At 34.7% G+C, this 23,812-nt stretch overlaps 1 protein-coding gene across 1 annotated transcript; it reads left to right on the top strand.

The window, feature by feature from the left end:
• The first annotated feature begins 447 nt into the window (after window positions 1–447).
• LOC129269255 (uncharacterized) lies at window positions 448–22,353 on the top strand. The gene is made up of 18 exons (XM_054906728.2): window positions 448–787; window positions 2,800–2,853; window positions 4,783–4,812; window positions 5,680–6,113; window positions 6,951–6,980; window positions 7,362–7,622; window positions 8,026–8,131; window positions 8,822–9,012; window positions 9,573–9,643; window positions 10,387–10,641; window positions 11,048–11,224; window positions 12,106–13,853; window positions 14,380–14,545; window positions 15,033–15,122; window positions 15,733–15,933; window positions 16,912–17,079; window positions 17,316–17,408; window positions 17,816–22,353. Exons 1-18 carry the CDS (start codon window positions 744–746, stop codon window positions 17,927–17,929), a joined length of 4,233 nt encoding a protein of 1,410 aa, XP_054762703.2. The 5' UTR covers window positions 448–743; the 3' UTR covers window positions 17,930–22,353.
• Window positions 22,354–23,812: the final 1,459 nt, after the last annotated feature.

Below are 23,812 nucleotides of genomic sequence, written 5' to 3'. Positions count from 1 at the left end.
TGATGCTTCGTGCAGTTTGAATATCAACAGGAAACAGATCCTTAAGGAGGTCAGAGGTTTTCCAAGTTCTACTTCCTGTACTTTCCTTTCGAGGTGCCTGGCGCAGTCTCCTTTTACACAAAGGCATTGTTCACACTGCTCATTATATCTGCTGTTTAATATCAGTGGTCTTTCTTTTCACTTTAACTTTTTCTACATGTGCACAGACACAGGATGCTGTCTGCATGAACACTGTACAATTTGATGTATTTCTTTGGAAGAAGTGTACAAACCCATGCACAGTATTTGGAGCTATGGGGAACAATCCTAACTGAAACTAGAGATAGCTATCCCCTGTTTCCTTTTGTTTTCGATGCTCCCTTGAGGAAGAGTTAAGCTCATGATCTCGGCTAGACGTTTCCTGGGTAATAATGACACCAGCACAAACGTACATGTACAGCATGGCATGCATTCAGAAAACAACTTCCTTTACATTGGTAGTACCAGAAATGGTCCGGTCTTCATTCAGGGAAACTTGCCTACCAGTCCAATTAACGGTAATACTTCACGCTGGGAGTTTACGGCAATTTTTTTCGAACCGGTTGAGAATATTGAGCGACATTAGTTTTTTGGATTTCAATTCTTGATCTTGTCTATCTATCTGGTATTGGCAAGGTCAGTGCCAGAATTCAAATGGATATTTCCCCGTGAGATAACTTAAACGATGATTCAAGACCAATGACAATTGATATGATCCTGTTTGCATGGATTCCTCTTTAGCTTCTCATGTGCCTTTGTCAGGGAAGAGGTGAGTTGAAGCATTGACCGGGTGGCTCTGGTAAATTGACCTATCCCGTATGGACGGGACACTCTGGTCAAGTCATTAATAATGTAAACTAGTGATGGTGATTGATGTCCTCAGTAAAGACCAATATCCTGGCTGCTATTGGATGTGTCAATTGATTTTATAGAGCCTAGATGTAGACACATGTATAGATGCTCGAACCATGTACATGTATAGAGTTATTCTCCATGCTCAAACATTGGAGATAAACCAAAACCCAAGAAGAGAAGCAATCTTATTGGAAAGAGTAAAATGAGAGGAACAATTTAAAAAAAGTTTCATCAGAATCGGTTATGGAATAAGCAAATTATGGACTTGGTCTGGGTCTCACAGACTTCTGTCTAAAGAGTCTCCAAATGTGACAAAATGAAGATTTGTCTAAATGTCTTTTACATGTACATGTATACTGTATGTTTTCAATATTTGAAAAAGATTCACGCTTCACTGTGGAATGGAAGTTAGCAATTTGAAAAATTATTCTTTTTTGAATTGGTGGTGATCTTTTCAAGTAATTCAATCTTTCAAATATATTTGGTGTGTATTATTCCTTGGCTAAGTATTGGCAATGTGATATATTTTGTGTGTGTGAATTCCTGATGCATGTCCATGACAACTAGTGAAAACCAAACTCAAACTGAGATTAATTTCAAATTACGTAATCAAGAGAAAGGAACTGATAACAATCAAAACTAGAGGTTGATTTGAAAACTAACGCAACTCATTACGACAGGATTCTCTGCATTGTGCAAAGACCGTAATCAGGCTTTCAATGAAGTGCCTTACTTACAGTATATTGAGACCTAAATAAAATGTTTTGAAATCTTATCAGAATCATACATGTATTTTGACCAAAGGTTATATTGGTCCATTAGTCCATATGTACCAGTGTCTTTGATCTTTTCAGAATCATCTCAAATTTGTATTTTGCCCATCCCCAAAATTCAATTTCTTTGTTGAATGTCCTTGATTCTTTCAAATATTCCGCTTTTATACACCTTGCACAAGAGTTGTGTTCTGTTGAAGTGTTTAATTTTGATCAAACAAACAAGTCAAATCTTGACAATTCAAAGAACAAATATAGATCTTGTTAATATTGGGAGAAGGTGTGGACAAGGCTGAGATGTGTTTGTTTGAAAATATGTCCGCACAATGAAAGATGCCATGTGCGATGCTGAGTATAATGCAATATATTATAAGTACTTTCTGAAACTTTTGGTCTGACTGTTCCATATAAATAAGGCAAAAAAAAACCTGAGTGGAAATGGTCTTTTCATGATTCCTTACATATATTTGTATAAAAAAAAAATCACACATCCAACATTGCAAAAAAATGTACCAACATTGCAAAATAATGTAAATTTACATTATTTTGCAATGTTGGTTGTGTGATTTTTTTTCTTCAAAAATATGGAAGGTCTCATGAAAAGGCCATTTTCACCCAGGTTTTTTTTAAATCCCTCAAAATACTGCAATTTTAACATGGCATGTAGGATGTCCAGCTGGTAGTGGTATCCAGTGTTTTTCCTCTTTCACCATGAAAGGTGTTTTAATGCAATTACTACATGTATGTACCAGACTACAGTACCAGTTTAACAGAGTTGTTGATATTCCAATCCACAACATATATAGGTTCGTGCTCAAAGTTTAATACGTAATGTAATAAATTGTATTCACTCTTAAAAAGAGAAACAAAATGTTTATACATATTTTGTATTCATAGAGATCATTCAATGTTTCTCTACTTCATCATGGAATACAGATTACATTAAAAACAAAACAAATACCTGTATACATGTATATGTACATGTACAATAAGCATAGGCAAATGTGTACAATATACTCTAGGTTCTGCCTTTACAAAATACTGAAATGTGTGACCTTACAGATCCAAGACAGAAGATCATGAATTAAGAAGCGATATCATGCTGATTGATTCTAACGTGTATTTTTTGTATATTTTCAAATTTCATCTACAGCCCCCAGCTGAGGTTCAAGAAGCCTGAAGAGACGGAACAGTGGTTGTTATCAAGGTCAGTAGCAAAAGTCCCATCTTCATCAGCCTGAGTTTTTAAACTATCCCACTATTTCTTTAATACACAGCAAACTACCTCTTGATCAGAACAAACATATTACAGTGAGAGAGCAAGACCTATTTTTATGGGTTTCATCTTGATTATTATTATCCTGACATGATAAAATTTGGCAATTTGGGGAATTTTTCAGGTAATTTGCCAGTGATAATGCAAAAGCTTGGGATAATTCATACACCTGTACATGAAACCAGACCAGTGCACACTTGGAATGTATTCCAAAGTCTGAGCCATGTCGGTCTGAAGATTAATTTCAGGAATCCCACATTCCTGCCACCTACATGTACATGTAAACCCAGGCTGATGAGAAATGATATAATATTAAAAGGATTTACTTTAATATTTACTTGTTTTATATATCAAAATATTAAATAATCAATCAATTGATTTACCAATTAATCTACTCAATTAATTTCATTTGTTTTTAATTAACTTATTTATTATCTATCTACTTATTTACTTATTTGTTTATTATTTGATTATTTATTTATTTATTCTTTAAATTTATTCATTAATATATTAGTTAAATATTGATTAATTAATTGATTTTATTTATTATTCATACATTTAATTATTCCATTTTTTTTCTTCACTTATTTTTCAATAATTAATCTGTTTATTTATGAAGTTTAATATTGTTTATTTCATTCATTCATTATTAAATCTATTCATTGGAGAAGGGGGCAAATCACAGGGTATGTGTAAACGTTTTTCAAGAAAGATTAGGCTCTTCAGATCTATCAATTCAATAGACATAGGGTCTCAGAAAAATCTCTGTTGCATTGTTGGGATTGTTCTCTATCCACTAATGCTGGTCTCTGACAATGGCATGATGGCAGTGCTAAAGGGAAGTAAAATAGGTCATGAATAGATGAATGTCCCTTCTACACATGTCCTTACAATTAAAGTGACAGTATAGAAGATGTTTTTGTATTACAAAGAAGAACTTGATCTTGTGCATTGCTTCTTGTGTCAAACAGACACATATTGAAGGATATAAATGTGAGAGAGTTATCAGGAATCTAATGAGCATTTCATAAAACTTAGTGATTTCTATTGACTAATTCTCTTTCAGCCTATCAGATGCAAGGGTTTACAGTAGCTTATAACAATAGTCATTTATAAAGTACAGTATTGCATGAAATGCTTTTCAAGGTTATTGTCACCTGAAGGGGGCTGCTAGTGCTTCTTAAATTCATAAATGAAAGTCATGACTTCTTGAACTTCCCGTTGGAAGATGTGTCATGGTCACAGACCCACACTTCAGTGTACATACCTCTCAATTGGATGCCCACATGAACATGGAACATCGAACATGGATCCAGAACTCATAAATAGACAGCAGGTCGTGACAATTTGTGTTGAAGAACTCGCCATCAAGAGGATCGACTTGAATAGATTGAACCCTCTACTCTTGCGAGTGTTACCTGCAAACAAATTTGTGTACATTAATTTTCAATTGCACCTAGATACTTTGATGTTGCCATTATGAGTCACAAAATCGGAACACTGTCAATGGATAGACATATCTATGTTCTACAAAATAATAATAATATGATAGAGATGCAGGATGAGAGAATGATTCAAGATGAATTTGTCGGGAAGTGTAAGGCAGAAGAGGTTTTTAGAGATAACAGTATGGCCATAGAAGTAATTGGAGGTAGCACAATCAGTATGCTCAGAAATGGAAAAAGATGGCGGTCTGTAATAACAATTATTGTCAATATGGTGTTTTGACGATGCATAAAAAATGCCTATTTTGGTCTGCATGATTAGCCTGTGCAGTACAAGAGCGTATTGCACAAATCATAGAAATATTATGAATGATATATTAATGTTTTTCCTAATTATTGCTCTTTTTTTCTGCAGAGAGAAGACGGACTACACTTACTCAAGGAGGTAAAAAAATGTATTTTTTTTCTTTAAAAAATTAGAAGCATGAACTATTAGAATTGTGCTCATATTCTGTAGCATAGGAGTATGCTATAGGTTAAATCCTTCAATTTGATATGAGATGTATTGAAAATTATTAGAATTAGTATGGTACATGTACAAGTATATATTAGAACAAGAAAAACATTAAAAAAACAGTCTCCGAAGAATGAAATTTCCAGTGTCAAAAATCAGAGTACTACATGTATAATCATTATAATTAGGAAACAAAATGACAAATCAAATCAGTTACTTTTTAAACCTAAATATATAAGGATAAATGTAAGAAAGATTAATTGAAAAATTAATGTTGATTAATGAAACATACAGTACAAACATACAAAAAAAGGGTATATGACCTGATTGACCTCTGTTTGACACTCCTTATTCTGCTTCAGACTGCTATCTGTAATCATGAGTTGTACTACAAAAAATCAAGGTATCATCCATATCATTGAATGATTTTATTTCTTTAGGACAAAGTAGTTGTGCTTAGCCAGCATTAAATCTGCAAGACCAAATGAACATTAATTCAAGTTTTCTTGCTTTTATTGACGAAATTCTGTATTAGGTACATTTTTTCAATGATATAAAGTTATAAATGCTATTGGTAATTCATACATGTAACTGAAAAAAAAATATGAAGAGCAAGATTCAAAGCCTTGCCATTCTGTTCATAGTTCAGTGTAGAACTATGAGCTGATGCTTTTACTAGACCATTTTAATTGTGTAAGTCTATTTTACACCTTTTGTATTTCAGGTGTATTAGCGAATAAAGCCTTTTTTTCAAATATTTCTTGATTTTGATGTTCTCATAATTTTGTGTTATTTCAGTGCAAGTTACTCATCGTCGTTAAGCCAAACTGGGTCATTGCGAAGGCTTGCCAACTCTTACGATACTCCAATCATGTCTAGGAATGGTCAAGATGAAAGTGAGCTCCTACCCCAGACACCGCACTCCACGCAACCAAGTCACAGATACGCAACAAGATCATCTGCGAGACGAAGCAATAGACTTGCTGGACAACATGAAGGACAATATGAGAATACACCAACACGTGGAAGATCAAAATCAAGGACAAGGCAGGTCCCGAAGACCGCAATGCATATGTTTTCTGATGAGATGCAGGATAGTAATGTAAATGGAGAAACTTATAGCAGTATTCATGAAACAAGTATTTCGGATCGCTCTGGTGTGATATCGGATACTAGTCATAGGGGAATGATGACACGGAACAATCAGAAGAACAGGAGCTTGCATATGTATGGTCAGTAATCAAACTTATAATAATCTTCAGGGTACACAAAAAGCTTTTATAGCAATATGATTGTGATGCTGATATTATTATACTCAATCAATGCAATTTATCATTGAATTCTGCCACAGGATTTATCACTAAGCTTTATGTCGAAGGACCAAGGTTTATGTATATAGCGCATATCACGTTATCATCTAACGTCTTCATGCGCCTCCAGAAGGAATGTTATTACCCTGGCTTTTTAACAGTCTGCCGAGTCTTTATTCAGTGCATAAGCATTTCAAAGATTTAATTCTTTCCAGTTACCAATGGATTTGTGGTTCAAGTGCAGCAAATGTAGATTAATGTATTGCCAAAGGACATTAAAGCTGTGGCAGGAATTTGAATTCAGTACCCTTTTTGTTTGAAGTCCGAAGACTTATTCGCTGAAACACAAACATAACATTTTAGTTATCAAATTTTCTTCATGGGGTTTAGTCCTGGGAAACATTTCATGATAATTTTTGTCAGTAGTTTTCACTGACTCTTGGGCAATCATATGATATGGTTTGCAGTAGCTTATAACAATAGTTTTTTTTTTTCACTGACTGTTGAAATCATGAAATGTTCCTGAAAAGTACTTTATTCTCTGGTTTATATGGACAGCTAAAGAACCATTAGATGGATCAACTTCAAACCTAGGTCTTGTAGTTATATGGGGGTCACTTTGAAAATGGGTTTATCAAGGTCCATCTACATGTAGTCTATTTTGATGTAAACCTTTTAATTATTTAGTTGTTTGTTTATCCAATTATGGATAATTTTCTTCAGCCAGTCATTGTTTTCTTCTTTACTTTTATATTCTAGGTCTGGATGGTAATGAGAGTGATTATTCTGGTGAGTATGTTTACTAAGACATTTTATAAAATACATGTACGTACATATTTCTTGTTCTACCGATCAACAGATGACATTTGTTTGTATTTCTCCACAAAAGGCACTACTGTGTCGAGCACCATGTAATTGGGCTTGAGTCTGTCATGCTCTAATGCTGGAATCTGTCTGATGTGATCATTTTGAATGCAGACCCTCCTTCTATATATCAAGCTCCAGCTTTGGAATTATTTAAGAATGTTTAAATAAGCATATTTAATGTGCATAGTGTCTGCCTAGAATAATTCTCAGTTGAATATGTAATAGATTTACATAAAAAGTGCTATATGTCTGTGATATATCTCTGAAAATTACAATTTCTTTTTTTGTTCATTCTATTAACAGAGAGTGATATTATCTCAGGTGGTACAAGCACAACTACCATCACCACCATCACAACAACCACATCTACAACTTGGCTGCAGCAGCAAGGAAACCGTTACCACAAGCAAATGGGAGTCTTCCCAGTGTTCATGAGTTCACTTATCTCAGTATTAGTTGTCATAGAAACTATTGTGAGAACAGTGGTTTCCAAGACAATTACAGTTGTCAAGTCATCGTCATCAAGCTTTAGGTCAAAGCTGTCATCAGCAGGGTATTCATTATGTGAGTTATGTTCAGAAAATCCACCTTGAAATCATGTCAACGATATTTCAAGAAAGAAACACAAGTTCATTTACTTTTTATTTTATAAGAAAAATATTAACATTTCCAGTATATGTTATAAAATTGCACATTCGTACCCCCAAAATGGCCTTATTGAATTATAATGATTTGATTTCCTGTTAACCTTTGTTTCAATCGACTAGAACACAACATAAATTTCTGTAGAATATTTACCATCATCAAATCAGGAAAGCATTTTATTAAATGTACATGTACCTTAAAAAAAAGAAATGTTGAAGTTATTGAACTGGGAATCTATGGAAAATTTTATTTATACTGAATTGTTATGAACTTGTATTCCATCAATTAATGTTTTATACTATGGTGACTTCTTCTTATCTAGGGGATCTGTTGCTGTGGTTATTGTCATGTTTGTGGATGTTAGGGCGAAAGGTAGCCGGGGCATCTAGGTCATTATGGTATAATCCTTGGTTCTATAGCTTTAGAAGGTAAGTTTTCAGTAAAACCATTAGTTCAAGATTTGAGATTTATTACTCTATTCTGTTAGCTGACTTGATTGACAAATGATTCAGAGGTACACGTTCTAGAAATTCTGCTCTGAACAGTGTGCACTAGATAGATGGTGCATTACAAATGCTTTACCAATACAATGTTATTATTAGTATGATGGTAATGAGGATTTTAATTCTCATAATCCTTGAATTCTACCTACCTATGCACATTTTCCTTCATGGATGATACAAGTAATTTGCCATCATACTACATGTAGCAAATCATTTGGACTTTGGTGAGCTGAGTAGAATTCCTGATCCTAAAATACCAGGTATATTCTGTGATTGGGCAGGTATGAATACATTTATTAAGCTAATTGGTAGGTGAAAAGCAAAACTATATACCATTGGTGATGTTGACTAGATTAAAAACTATAATTCAATTGAAAATACATAATGACCTTTATCATATTCAAATTGTGCATGGCTACATATTTGTTCATACACTCAGGTATTGCTTACTTAGGAACTCTTGTGTTTGAGTGATATGTGCTTTTCAAGCACCATTCAATATTATCAGAATCATAATCTAATCTTCAGAATTGCATTTGAATTAACATGACTATAGCAGCTGTGTTCTGGAATACATATGGCATTGGTAGTGTGTATATCATTTTTCTAATTCAGAGCACCCATCACCACCTTGCAACATGGTCCACAGTATCGCACTGAGAGTGAGATGTATGCAACAGGTGGTGATTACACAGAAACAACTACCACCACTACCACAACAACTATATTGGAAGAAGAAGAGAGAAGGAGAAGAAGGGGCATCCCATTATGTTGCTTTTGTCTTCCTTTACTGCTTTTGCTGTTGGGTGAGTTCGGTACTAGATATATATATATATGAAAGGAATATGAAAAGAAATCTAGTTTTGCTTAATTTTATATTTAATAAGCATCTTGATTTATGATAAAATGTGACAATTTTTACATGGTCATTTTTTTCTTGTGAAGCTTAGTTAATAAACACAACCTTTTAAGCAAATCTTACATTAATCTTTACAGTCATTTACATAATACACTCACAAATGTATGGAGTGCCAACTGCAACGTCATTGGTCAAGTAAAAATCAGTCTTTTCCTTGAGTGAAAATGTTAAGATTCCCATGATATCTGACATTGGCAAATACATTTTCTTTATGTAAAATTTGTTTCTCAAAATGCAAGATTAGCTTATTACTATATGAGATTATTTTTCAAGTTCAATATAACAATAATCACAGTTCTTCCATTTTTTTTTTACCTTTTAAACAAACTGTTCAAGAAAAAAATGACTGATATTGAACAAGTGCTTGTCCCAATATGGAGGCATTGTTTTTATCTTCATTTATGACATTCATGAAATTAATTTTTTTTTTTTTTTTTTTCTGTGTAGTCGCATCGGCAGCCACCAGCAGATACTTCTTATTCCCGCTAATAGCAAGAAATGAAACCAATGAAACAAAGGTAGATAGGAAGGAATTATTAATTTATTTTCTTACAAACTCAAGCAACTTCTTTTAATAATAATTATTGATGAGCCTTTCATTATCTATTTTTTTATCTATCCGGCAATATCATGAATAACACAGTTTGTTTTTTAACAAAGTTTTAAGAAACCTTTTTGTGTAAGTAATGTAACTAAAACAAAATTAAAGTTCTAATAATCCCTGCTGATATTTGTCTCTGAATTCTATTTGAAGATGGAAAGTAGGATTTGTCTAGTGGGGTATCGTGAGAAGTTTATGTTCAATTGCAAATCAAGCGCAAGTCCTTAAATTGTAATGTGTCATTGCAAGAAAGTTGCATTTAATCAAAGGACTTGCGTGTGGCTTTTGGGGCTTGATTTGAAAATTGAACGGAAGTTTCTTGCAACGCCCCATGGATGTATCAACACTACAAAAATAAAGATTAACTTCAAGGTATCTTCACGTACAAGCTAACCTTAGATTTTAAATGACCGTAATGTGTAACAGGAATTGCCCTGATGATGCTTAGAAAAATACTACTTCTACTACTGATAATAATAAGAATAGAAATGATGATAATAATGATGGTACATGATAATGGAAGGCATTCAATGATAATGAAAATAAATACCAAAAGCTCACACCACTACTTCATCAAATAAACATAACATAAGCATACAGACAGATTTGACCTGACAGTAATGTCAAGGGTTGTTCTTGTTTTCTTGAATCCTCTATTAGGGAGAGTCCTCTCTACATCCAATCAACCAGCAGTTCATCTCCTTACAAGAGAGGATCAATTATTGGTTCACCCCATCCTCAAATTCTGACCAAGAGCCGCCAAACCAAGGGGCTTTTGTTGCTATGGCAGGGGTAGAAGGATGTATCAAGTGCCTAAAACAAGATCAGTTGATGGGTTGGATTGATTCAGCTGTAAAGAGAGAGGTTGCAGAGCTTCGCATGCAGCTTAACAGCCAGAAAGATAAAATTGTTCTAGTGAGTACTCTTTATGCATTTCTGTAGTAGTAAATATCCCGTTCAATTCCCTACAAATCACAGGGAGAATAAAGATGTGAATCTGGCTTGAAGCCATGCGTTTATGCAGATTTTGTGTATTAACTTTGCTTAATGGAAGTGTCATTAGACTCACCTCAGGACAAGTAGACCGTGTGTTCAAATCTCACCAAGGCTCTAGTACCCACTGGCAAGGTAACAATTAACCAAAGGCATTGGTTTTCATTCGCGATGACATCACCATGACCTACTTGCACGAAAGCGGGTTTAAAGTTCCTAGTCTGTTCAGTAAAATTATATGCATGGTTGATTGACCAATCAGATTGTAGGGATTTTGATACTCAATATTTATTTACATATATTGTCCCTCCTTTTCTTATGTTTTCAGCTTCAAGAGCTTCGAGGCAGGCAATCTAAGGAGATTCAAGCCCTTCAAACACAACTCACCGATACTATAGCAATCAACTCAGCTTCTGCACCAAACAAAGCCACAATAGATCTCATTAGCTCATTGGAATCACAGATTTCAGATCTAAAGGCAGGTTTACGGATGTTACAACTCAAGGTATGGAAAAGTGCGAAGTTTTGAAAGGGGGGGGGGGGGGGAGGACACCATGGGATATTGATTATTGAAGGTTAGGTTCAGTCGTGGATTTGGCACTCTTCACCTCTGTATTGGCTGGAAAGAAAATAATTTCAGAAGTTGATGTTTGATATCGATATCAAATACAGATGACATTTGTTTTTATAGATAATTGTTTAGCAATTATGACATGCCAAATATATAAACATGCTAGGATTATTGTACAGATCTTTCACTTCGATGAATTCATGCTATGTGGAAAATATGTATTTCGTGTCACTTTTTGTTTTGGTATTTCAAGTGAACCTTTCAGTTTGTAGACTATGTACACATGAAAAAATTCTATAAACTTAACTTTCAACAATCTTCTGTATAAATTCCTTGTAAAATATATTTTCCTGTTTTTTCATGTAGATTGGCAATCCCACAAAAATGTGTGATGCTGTTATCAACCTATCTTTGGCTTGCATGCCTGTTATGTACCTGGTCCTCCGTTGTACTGTTTAATGACTATTTGTGAGAACACACTTGTTCTAATACCTGCACTCCATTATTTTTAGCCATTTTCTGCTTGCACTCATGATATTGTGTTACTTTTAATGGAGTTACCAGAAAATTGAGCTATTTTTACAGAACAAAAATGCATTATGAAACTTATATTATACTGAAACAATTCCTAGGGAAAAAGCAACCATCTTTTATTCCAAGGATTGAGTATTTGAGACTATCGACGTGATCATTTCTACCATGAAAAATGAAGTGATCTGACAGTTTTTCTCATGTGGAATATTCCAGATTATAGATAATGCTATAACAATGATATTACTCACTCATGTTCACTTTTGTGTGTTTATTCTCACCAGGTTGACTCTTCTGCTACAGAGCAGACAGACAATTTGTCCCCTGCGACAATCAGTCTACGCAAAGACTTCACAACTTTGACAGGCAGCTTAGCGGAACTCAGAGGATCCTTGCAGCGATTACATACCAAGTGTTTAGCAGACGCTGAACTGGCAAAGTCATCAAATCGTCAATGCAGAGGCGATATCAGTTCACTGAATGCAAACATGCTCACACTCTCTCAGAAAATTGCAGAAGTCCAAAGCCTTGAACTGACTTTAGTACAAGTTAAGAGAGAGATGGAAACCTTTTCGCAAACTGATGGCCACCATTCCATGCAGCTCTCGTCGGTGGTAGAAAATATTAACTCTGTAGAAGCAAGTCTTACGGCGATCCGCAAGGAAATGCGTGACATTGAGCTTAATACAACAGACGCTGCATCACACAGTGGGACGTCTGCAAGCCATCTGTCTGCTTTGTATGAGGACATGTCAGTGCTGAGGCAGGATATGACAGATATGAAGATGAAACATGTTGGTTATGAAGGTTCTATAGAAGGTTTGGCTAACAAGCATACATCTCTGTTGAATGCTGCAAAGGTAACAGAGACTGACCTCTCTGAGCTGAGAACAGCAGTCAACCAACTGATGTCTACCGATATGAACAGTATTTTGGAACGGTTGAGTCAGCTCCAAACTAGACTGAATGGGCTGGAGAAAGACAGTAGCCAGCTACAGCTCAATTTGAACACATGGCAGGCATCTAGAACAGTGGTCCAAGGTGAAAAAGATTCAACAGTCAATACAGAGGCCATCAACATCCTCCAGGCAAATCTCAATAAACTTGGCTCTCAGTTTGCCAGTTTACAAACTGACATTGCCAGCATCCAACTTAAGGTCACAGAACTGAAAACATCTATGTCGCAGACTACTCAGACAGCAGATATCCACTCTGCTAAGCTGTTAGCTTTGAGCAAGAGCATGAGTGCCTTAGAGAAAAGTTTGAATGGATCGGTGGTGATGCTTTCAGAAGCCGAAGGTGCTTCTCATTCGTTGATCAGCATTAGGGACATGAACGTCCTCAAAGAAGAAATGGATGCAGTGCATGTGGCCATTGGCAAACTTAAGAATGATCTTGCAGGAGAGACTGCTTCAGGTATCACCATCATCAAATCTGAATTAACCTCATTGTCAGGCCAGCTAGAACACCTTGAAGGTAGACTTGATGAAGTCAAACTTGAGGCATCATTGGCTAACCTTGATGGAGCCGTTAAAGATGTAACGCAGGGCCAGGTCAGTCTACAGAACGATGTCGTTAGACTTCAGTTCAACACAGACTTGATCAAAAAGCAGACCTCAAGAGCCAATGGTGATGCTATCCAACTGAGTGTGCTAGAAACTAGATTGAATGACCTTGCCACATCTATTCAAGTCTTGCAGAGTAGCAGATCATCTGCTGCTGGCGCTGCCACAGGAAGCACCTGTTCACAGAACATAGATTTCATGAAGGGAGATATCATTGCCTTACGCCAGACCCTTAGTGATATCAATGCCATCTTGTTTGCGCAAGACAGCTCCGACAAATCCACGTCTTCCTTCCTAGCTTCCATCCAGGATAGACTTGGTGCACTTGATGCTGCTTTGGCAGCTCTGAAGATCTCTCAAGATTCAAGGAGTGATGATCTTGCAGCTGCTGTTGCAGGACTACAGATGGAGATGGACAAACTGGGGCTTGGACTGGAAAGACTTGATGCTGCCCAAAAAGAGAGCAGGTATGAATAATTTGTCACCTTAAGCAGTCAGTAGGAATCATGAATGCATTTGCAGCTAAGATTGTTTTTTTTTAGAAGGCTAACTTTCCACAGGTCATCTTTGTTGGTATTGCAACATCACCACCTCCATAAAAATGTAAACAAAACAAAACCAAACATTGACCATATGGTGAGGTAATTGATGATGCTGTTAATCACAGTTTTCTTGAAATAATTGATAATGCTGTTAATCATAGTTTTCTTGAAATAAGTTACAGTATGAACTTCCTTATTCAACACCATTGATTTCGGCATCCGACCCCTCCTAGCATTGGATTACAAATATGAAAGAAGAATTCTGATTGGTTGTTGTTCAGTGTTAAGAACAAATTGCGCATGCAACAATGATCTTCACGGGCCATTGCCATTTCATGATTGTGCCATTTACCCAGGTAAATGATAGTGCTATATGTGAGGTGAGCTGTACTTCGATTTAACTTTTTGAATCAAACTCATAAATCAATTGATTCTTGTTAATCCCTTTCAGTGGGGGTATCGGTGTTGCTGCTGGATTAGCAGGTGCTTCCCTTGGAGGGGCTGCATATGATGATGATATCTCTAAGCTCAAGGCGAATGTATCTCAGCTACAGCAGCAGTATGCCCATCTAGAAGTAGATGTCATCAACTGCTGTAAGAACAAGACAGGGGCAGCTGTAAGTAAAAAAAAAAGTTTGTAGAGTCATTAAGGAATGATGTGAGGGGAGGTTGTGGTGCATTGTTTTAAGTATTTTACCAATAACACATAGACTCAATGAATAATTTGCCAAAATTATATTTTGATGAAATTATAAAAGCGACATATCCTGATTTGCCTGTTAGTGTGGCATAATATCACAAGTATTTTAAGCCCCCAAAATGAAAATATGAGTTTCTTCATGATTTTTTGGTTATCTTTTTTTTTACATTCTGCACTAATTAAATAGACAATATTATGATAATGATGATAATAATTAATAGTGATGCAACTTCTATTAAAGTGTCCATATCCACGCTGCAGAGTGCTCAAGGCGCTAATTGCAATTATTACCCTTGTTGTATGAGTGGGATTCGAACAACCTACCCTCTGATTGAAAGGTGAGAGTCAAAACCACCAAACCATGATGCTAGTATTAATTAATTTATTTATTAATTAATTTGTAGGGAATGCCATGGTTCTTTCCCTTCATATCGACCGGTGGAAGCGGAGAAGCAGGAGGTACTGCTGCTGCTGGAGGGAGCTTGGATGAAGCAGTAAGTTGGTTTGAAAACCTATGTATGGTGTGAACCGCAATTAAGAATAAGTTCTGGATATATTGAGAGGCCCATGCAAGCTTAAATGTACACAATTTTTTTTTATCACAACAGGGGAAAGGGGGGGGGGGATGGGTGGGAGCGGGATCAGGGGAAAACAACTCTCTTAACTCTGTTGCTTTATAAACTTCAACTTTTCAGGGGGGGAGCTGTATTTGTCCATGGTATAGCATAAATTTCCCTGCAGTTTCAACTATTCATTTTCGTTTGCATATTATTAGGATTGCAAGAGATGGCATGTGTTGCTTATGAATTTTTTCATTTCCTATTCGTAAACGTGATAATGATCCCCTTCATAATGGATGCCTATTGATGGATCTGATGGGCGTTTCATAAAGCTGTTTGTAAATTTACGCACAGCTTATGCATGACTGGAATGCTCTTTGGTACCTACCATCTACATATCAGGTAGCACAAGAAAGCGTCACCAGTCGTGCCTAAGGTCATTCTTAATTTACAAACAACTTTATGAAACACTCGCCTGGATTCCAGAAAGTCTAAATCATAGAATTTTGTCAAGATAAACTTTCTCTCAAATGTTGATTGGCAGCGTGTGAAGAGCATCGTTATCAACGCATTGGACATGTACAACGCTGATAAGACTGGGATGGTAGACTATGCTCTCGAGTCTGCCGGAGGAAGCATCATCAGCATCAGGTGCTCGGAGACCTACGCCTTCAAGACCGCCCTCTTTAGTCTGTTTGGGATACCTCTGTGGTATCTGAGTAATTCACCAAGGACAGTCATTCAGGTAATAGTGGAATAGAATTTCCAGAATTTGAATTGGGAGTGGGTAGTGCCCTGACATAGAATCAAGTAGCGAGACCGATTGTACTGGAGGAATTGGCTATTGATGTCATCTTCCCCTTGTATATAGCATGATGTCCCATTTCTATGCCAGTGGGGCAGTGTGAATTGAAATTTTCTGTAAAGGAGGTATTTTCTAGATGTGCTTTACAATTCTAAGTCATACTTTGTACTAAAAATAATTTTTCTGGTTTCTTCAATCTACAAATGCTTCTTCTGACCTTGGGATCGAAATGCTTAAGGCACATTGATTTTTTGTTTTGCTGGTGAAGGATTTATTTAGCATCAAGTTAAAATGACTCATTTTCCCCATTGGCTTTTTACAATTATGGTAAGTTTGCCATATATGGTAACATTACCATAATTGTAATTTTGATGCAATGTCTTTCGTCTAAGCCTATGGCAGATTTCAAACGTTCACTCATGATTTTCCATGATCTAAAAAATGGTCATTACTTTTTATGAAATAATACCAAATACACTCAAGTCTGCCTAAGTCGACTTTCTTTTAGTCAAATAAATGTCAAAGGAATTTTCAGACTGTAACTATCATCAAAAATATGTTATTCTTGACCTTTATTCATTTTTTTTTTTTTTTGGGGGGGGGGCAGTCAACTGTGTATTTCCCTCTTCCCAAGAGGTTTTGCTTGACCAATTGCGCAATAATGTTGCTATTTTGCACATCTCTGCAATTCGGCAATCTTGAAAATCTTATTTTTCTGTACTAATGAAACAACCAAATGGTTGCCTATAATGCGGAATAATTATCAGAATCAATAGTGAATAAGAAATTCAATAGAATACCCAAATAACAATTGTCATGATTGTTATCCCTTCAGAATTGATTCAGTGCCCAAAGAGTATCAAAAACAAACAAACAAGAGTGAACATTCTGTGATCCTTTTTTTTCCCCTATCTCTAGCCTGATGTACACCCAGGTAACTGTTGGGCTTTCAAAGGGACACAAGGCTATATTGTAATCCAGTTAGCAAGTACCATTAAACCTACAGCATTCTCCATGGAACATATACCTAAAGCCTTAGATCCTGCCGGAGTCATTGATAGCGCTCCAAAGAACTTTACAGTTTGGGTGAGTATTTGTTCAGAACTGAAAGCCTATTCGTGAGTTTTGGTAAAACCCTAACAAAAAAACGCTCTTCCTAATCATGGGATGTTGTGAAAATTCAGGGTGTAATATCTCTGTCTGTAGCTATCCAATCACTAAAGACATGTGCTTGCACGGACATACTGCAGAAAGTTTTTCACAACCCAAGACGATCATGGATTGCTTTATTTTATGGTTTATTGGCGTTTGTTTTTTACTAGGGATTACGTGACGAGTATGATCATGATGGCTATCTACTCGGATCCTATGTGTATGACGTCGATGGTAGTCCTCTTCAGTTCTTCCCTGTGCAGGTTAGTGTATAACAGGTCTATCTTTCTTCGTAATAAGAATGATGATGATAATGAAGATGATTTTAATGGTATTTCATTGTAAGACCATTTCTCAGTATGTGCTGGACTGTAATAATCATTTTACAGTTAAAATATAAATATAAATCAACAAAACTTATGTAAAATTATACTACAACAATATATACAAACCAAGAAAATGGGGATGATGTTGATATTGATGATGATATGATTGAATCAAGAATGATGATATTTATGCTAATGGTACTGATGAAGAGGGATTGAGGATGGTGATGATGATAGTGGCGACGATGATGATGATGATGGTAATTACGACTATGCTGCTGATGATGATTCCATATTTCATCTTTTCACTTCCAACCTGTCTGTATTTTGATTCCTTCTCACAGAACAAAGATTCAGGCCCAATACCGTTCATCGAGCTGAAGATAGGGAGTAACCATGGCAACATGGAGTATACATGTTTGTATCGATTCAGAGTGCATGGTGTGCTTCACAGATGATGATGTCTCCGCCTCAGTTTCATCCCATCTTCCATTCTGATTGTGTTTCATCCATGACGTAATCCACGTCAGTGTATTGAATGTTATCTCCACATTTATGTTATGTGATCGAGTATTCGCAAACTTCCAAGAAGTTTTGATTATCGGTAGATATGTGTAGGTCAGGAATACATGTACATTAATGAAAAGGTGGAACAAAATGTTATGTCTATGCAGGAAAAAAAAACAACCTGCAAATCAAACAGACAGTAAAGAAGTGAGTCTTGCCAATTATTTTTAGATGTGTACATCAAAGTGAAGTCTAGGAGGACCTTGTCTTAATACAAAGAGTTTTTATTGATCTGATCAATCTTAATTTTGGAAAACTACTTAACGAAATCAGTGACACTGTCATCTCTTGAGATCACTTTGGTTGGACCCTTGCGTTCTAGATGATGAATGATGGTGTTATTGGCTTTCCATATTTGAGATTGATTTGAATTTGTCAACACAGACAGGTCCATTGTAAATCAAATATGCCACTGATGTGCTGTGGTTCAAATACACTAACTGTAAATTGACAGCTTGTTCATGAAAATCCATTTCTCGAGCCTCAAAAGATGTGCTTTTCACTGTAGTTGTCCACAGTAACTAAATACTTTGTTCTCACAATTTCAGTCCTTGGTTTTGTTTTGGCTGAGATGCACATGGAAGTGTTTCATGAAAAGTTTTGTCAGTAAGTTTCACTGATAGATGTTATAATCTACTGGAATCCCTTGCATCTTATTGGGTGAGAGCAAATTAATCTGTGAAAATCAGGACAAAACTCTTCATGAAGCACTCCTGTGGTTGGAGAAAAGACAACTCATCTGTAGGGACTGTCTTTATGAAACTGTACCCTGAATACATTGTAAATAAGTGTGTGATTATCTGTAATCAGAAATTGAACATTTGTAAAAATAATGTATTCTATGAAGAATTTCATCTAAAAATTCAAATCGCTCGATACTTAAATTGTGTGTAATCACACTCTGCGCCTCCAATGCAACTTCACTGTAGCTGATACATGGCCAATAACCTTTTAAAAGTAGTTTGGAAACAAATAAAAAAAATATTACACAACAGTTACACCTTCCCACAAACAAGTTTGGAATAACAGATTTATTGAAGTACTATCTGTCTTTTTTTTTTAGATATGAAAAAATATTTTGGCACAAAGAAAATGTTCTTGAATTTTTGCTGGTAGAATATTCTTCTAGCCCTAATCAATTTTTACCAGGTATTTGTATGCTGTTGTGGCGATATGATCGGCATATGGATGACTTTAAATGCTGTGCTTGTTAATACATGTTATAATAATCATTAACAAGTATTGTTGATATTCATATTAGAATTTGCCTATGCTCACACCTTATGTTTATGCATGTAGAAATACCAACTCAAGGATTTCCACCCCCTCCCCCCCCCCCGATCAATTTTTTTTACCCTCAAGAGAAATACATCTTCATCAAGTAACTTCTGTATCAACAGATTACTTTCATTTTCATAATTTACCCCCACCCCTTTATTTCAGTGGCCCCATTTGTTTCTTTTGATGTGCTCGTAATATATTTTATGCGAGAATCTCTTCATTACATTCATGATACCACCTTACAAATTACAAAAGAAAAGAGTACATTCTGTTGCAAGCATTAAAAAACTTTTTTTTCCAAGACGGGTCTGCAGCTATGCAAAGGATACATATGTAAATACATTGTACATTTTAACAATACACAACACATTAATGTAAATATGAACTTTGCAATATGTATATTTCTTGTAAATAGTATTATTGATTTGATATTTTCCATTGATCTTGTCAGGAACCAAAAGTGTAAATAAAACATTGCATGCAGTAAGGTTTTTTTTCACGTTGATAATACAACTCATCAGATATGTCATTAAGCCGTATCACTTTACAAATGAATGGGATTGGAACTGTGTCTGCTATTAAAGTTTTGATAAATATTTATGTTTATTATCGTTTACATTATTTTCCCACTTGAAGTACAAATTTTTGCCAATTTAATTATCTCTTGTTAGAATTGAAATATATCTTGAAAATTCTGACATTTCATATTTAAGTCATTTGCAAAGTGATTCCTGGCGTTATGAACTGCTCCCCAGCTGAAGTAACTATAGGAAGAGCTCACGGTTTTTTACTGAAATGTACATTGTAGTTTACGCAAGCAAAATATTCAAAGCTTTTTGCACAAATTACTGTGCTATGTGTTTGTATTTAATAAAAGCATATTGTACCCATTTCAGTAAATTTACATTTCCCTCAATCCCATGGCTGAATTGAACATTTTCCTGTTTATTATATCTTTGCATATTTTTAATGAGTTGGTAAAAAAGATTTAGGCTAAATTTGTATGCTTTATTTTAGATTCTTGAGAATTTTTGCAACATGAACTCCAGTTGTTTTGTCTGCCATTTTTCTGTGAAGCCATCATTAACCACTATTGCCTGTTTGAAAAGTTGCTCAATATGTATTAGAATGATGAAAGATCTGTGATAAGCTTCCACTTATGTTTAATAGTGTTCAAATGAAAATATTTATTTCTCAATTTTTGGCTGAAATAGAGACATTTGTGCAAAATGTTTATATTTAAGTGAAATCCAAGTACATCAACATCATTTAAATGAGGACTTCCTTTTGTGTAAAATCACTATATTTTCATCAAATTTACTTATATAGATATTTTCGATCAAATCTTGCCTGTGCCAAATAGAGGTCTTTTTGATAAATCTATTTATGAGGAATGTAGTAGAATTAAATGATTAAAAAATCATATGTGTACAGATTGTAATTTATGACATTGTAAATGCATGTTTATATAGATTTTTGTTGAACTAATGTTTGTCTTAATAACAGAACAGATTCAAATTTATTATTTTTGTGTGCTACCTTTTTGGTTGCGTTTATGTTGGGTATGTAGAAAGGAATGTAGTTCATTTTGGTTCATAGCTTATGTATATTTTGCCCTCTTTGATTTGTTGTTGTTGTAATATAGTGCACATTAATTGAAAAATTATATTATTTTGTGTAAATTTAGAGTAGTATCACACATTTCTTTTGCAATGAAAAACTTCTGCATGTTTCGGTCTTCAACTTTAGGTGCAATTTCAAGGGAAATATGGATAGAACTCATCATATACATGTACAAATATAGAGCTTGCCATTGGGCATTATTGAAATAATATGCATGGAAGTTTGATTTTTGGTCAGATCATTTTTTTCCATTTGTTGATGATGATATTCAATATGAATCTGTTTACTTAGGGGATAACCAAAGATTACTGAATTAACATGAAAGTGTATTTTGTATTAGACAGTCTCCTCCAAATTCTGTTTCTATTTCACTTCCCTTGCATCAGTTATACCATATTATTCTTGGTACCTCTTGTATGAAGTAGTCTTCTTCACACATATTTAGCACAACTGAAGTTTTCTTTTTCACCAATTCCTAGCATTTCATTGGCAGAATTTACAAAGCTGGGTTAATTTTAATCATTGAGATACATTCAGAACTTGTGTAAAAATGTGTTTTACAGATATGTGTAGCAGACCTGCCAACCAGTACGTTTTTTTCAAAATCGTAATTTATTGAGAAAAATCATCTCTATATGTCTCTATTTCATAAAACGTACACAAATATGGTTATTAGATCAATGTAATTTCAGGTAACTTGTTTTTTTTTTCCAATCATTTTGTAAAAACCAGGGTGAGATATACACAAGTTTCAATGGTTTTTTTTTTAATCTGCAAGAGCAGTGCGCATTTTAGCTTGCATGCAGCTTGAGCGCCGTGATGGGCGAGTGCGCCAAGCATTTTATTATGAAATACACTTTTTTGGGGGGAATACAGTTTTTTGTATCACAGAATACAGTTTTTCATTCCCAGAGGTTGGCAGGTCTGGTGTAGTTAGTTACCCTTTGAGTCTATATCCAAGATCAGCATAATGTGAAATATCACCTTTTCTCCTTGTTCATACTTTTTTTTAGCACTTTGGACTGTGATGCTCTCATCATCTTTGCTTTTCACTAAACCTTACTCTTCAACGATATCTTATGAAATGAAATAGGTGCAACTACTTTTACCAGTTAGAAGGATCTGTAATATAGTTGTTCTGCATTCAAATTCTTGCAAAGTCAAATACATATCTATTTGCAATTTAGTGATTAAGAGAAATTCAGCTTGCCAGTGAAATATTTTTAATAGTGTATTAGGCATTCCATGAACTCACATACATGTGGGGAAAGAGGTTAAATTAGAAAGGCTTGAATGTACTAGTGTCAGGCTTATAGTTCTTTAAGGTTGACAATCTGCACTTAGAGAATAACACTTTGTATTTTTAACACTTGTAGGTATCTAATAAATATGAAGTTGAAAATATAGAAATGTGTCTCTATATTTAAAAGATGGAAATAGTATATGAATTTGAGGAAGGGAGATTTCTTAACCTGTTGGAGACTGAATGATTTTGCTGTAACACATGTTTTCCAGAGACTCCAGCACACATATGGGATCAGTCTCCAAAAGTTCAATAAGAAATGTTTTTTTTTTTACATTTTATTCCTTTTATATATATATATATATATATATATATTATTTTTTTTTTTTTGGGGGGGGGGGGGTCAAAACCAGCAGAGTGAAAGAGAGAGAGAATATATTTTTTTACTTTTAAGTATGAAAGAGAACAATTAGAAAATAAACAGTTCTTGGAACATGAAATTGGAATTATTTAAAATGACACAAAACCTTTAATCAGAAAATATTAACTGGTATAATTTGTTTCTGATAATATCTCTAGTAGATATGAACAATATCCAAATATAACTCATTCTATGTACAACACTTTAATATATAACTTACATATATATTATTTATATTCATAAATATATATTTGCTGAGTACTATTAATATTATTTCCAGGAACATTCAACACTGTCACTTTATTCAGTGTGTCCAATCGATGAAAAAGGGCTTATTTTCTTCTTGATATTTGAACTAAAGTGTTGAATGCTTATAATCTCACATAATTCCTGTCTTAATATGGTCTCGGCAAATTCCTTAGATACTGTGCTATCACGTTTTGCCCTCCGAACTATCTACATGATAAAACCTAAACTTTTTAAAACATGTTTATTTCAAAATTTGTTTTGAAACCTGTTGAGATAGTTTGTTAAACATGGGTTACAATATAACCATGTACAGAATTCATGGAGAATCATGCTAAAAAGGTGGTTTGTTTTCTTTTCCCACTGCGCTTTCTATAAAGATGTTCAGAATTTGAAGGAAAAAAGACTAAAAACAAAGTCAAAGGTTTAATTATGTGCATACAAACATTTTTAGAATATGTACTGTCTATTTTTGGTATTGAAAGCTAAAAAAACAAAACCCCGGCATATATATATATATATATATATGTATGCCTTGACTCTGCAGTACTATCATGGTAGAAATAAATTCAACATCTGTACTGCCAATGATATAAACTAGACAGATTTTGTTTAATCAAATCTACAAAAGTATTGTTCAACTTGAAAATGTGAAGAACACCTTTTTTACATGAAAACAAATTTGTCAAATAGAAAATACATCTATAAATATCAAAAATTGGATATGGAATAAATTTGGGGAAGCTGGGCGGAAGATGCAGACAGCTTTTTGGGGGGTTAAGGTTTAATAAGATGGAACTGTCTAAAAAGTTCAATTCTAAAATGGAGGCATGTGAATAATTGTACTATACCACCATGATTATGCATTACAAACTAAAAAACAATTAAAAAATAAAAACACTTGATTAAAATTTCATCTGAAAATGCAATAGAGAAAATCATAATTTTCATTCATCAATA

Source organism: Lytechinus pictus, chromosome 10 (assembly GCF_037042905.1).
Source record: "Lytechinus pictus isolate F3 Inbred chromosome 10, Lp3.0, whole genome shotgun sequence".
Classification (NCBI taxonomy): domain Eukaryota; kingdom Metazoa; phylum Echinodermata; class Echinoidea; order Temnopleuroida; family Toxopneustidae; genus Lytechinus; species Lytechinus pictus.
Note: the sequence above shows the minus strand (reverse complement) of the source record. Positions and strands in the feature narration are given on the sequence as shown.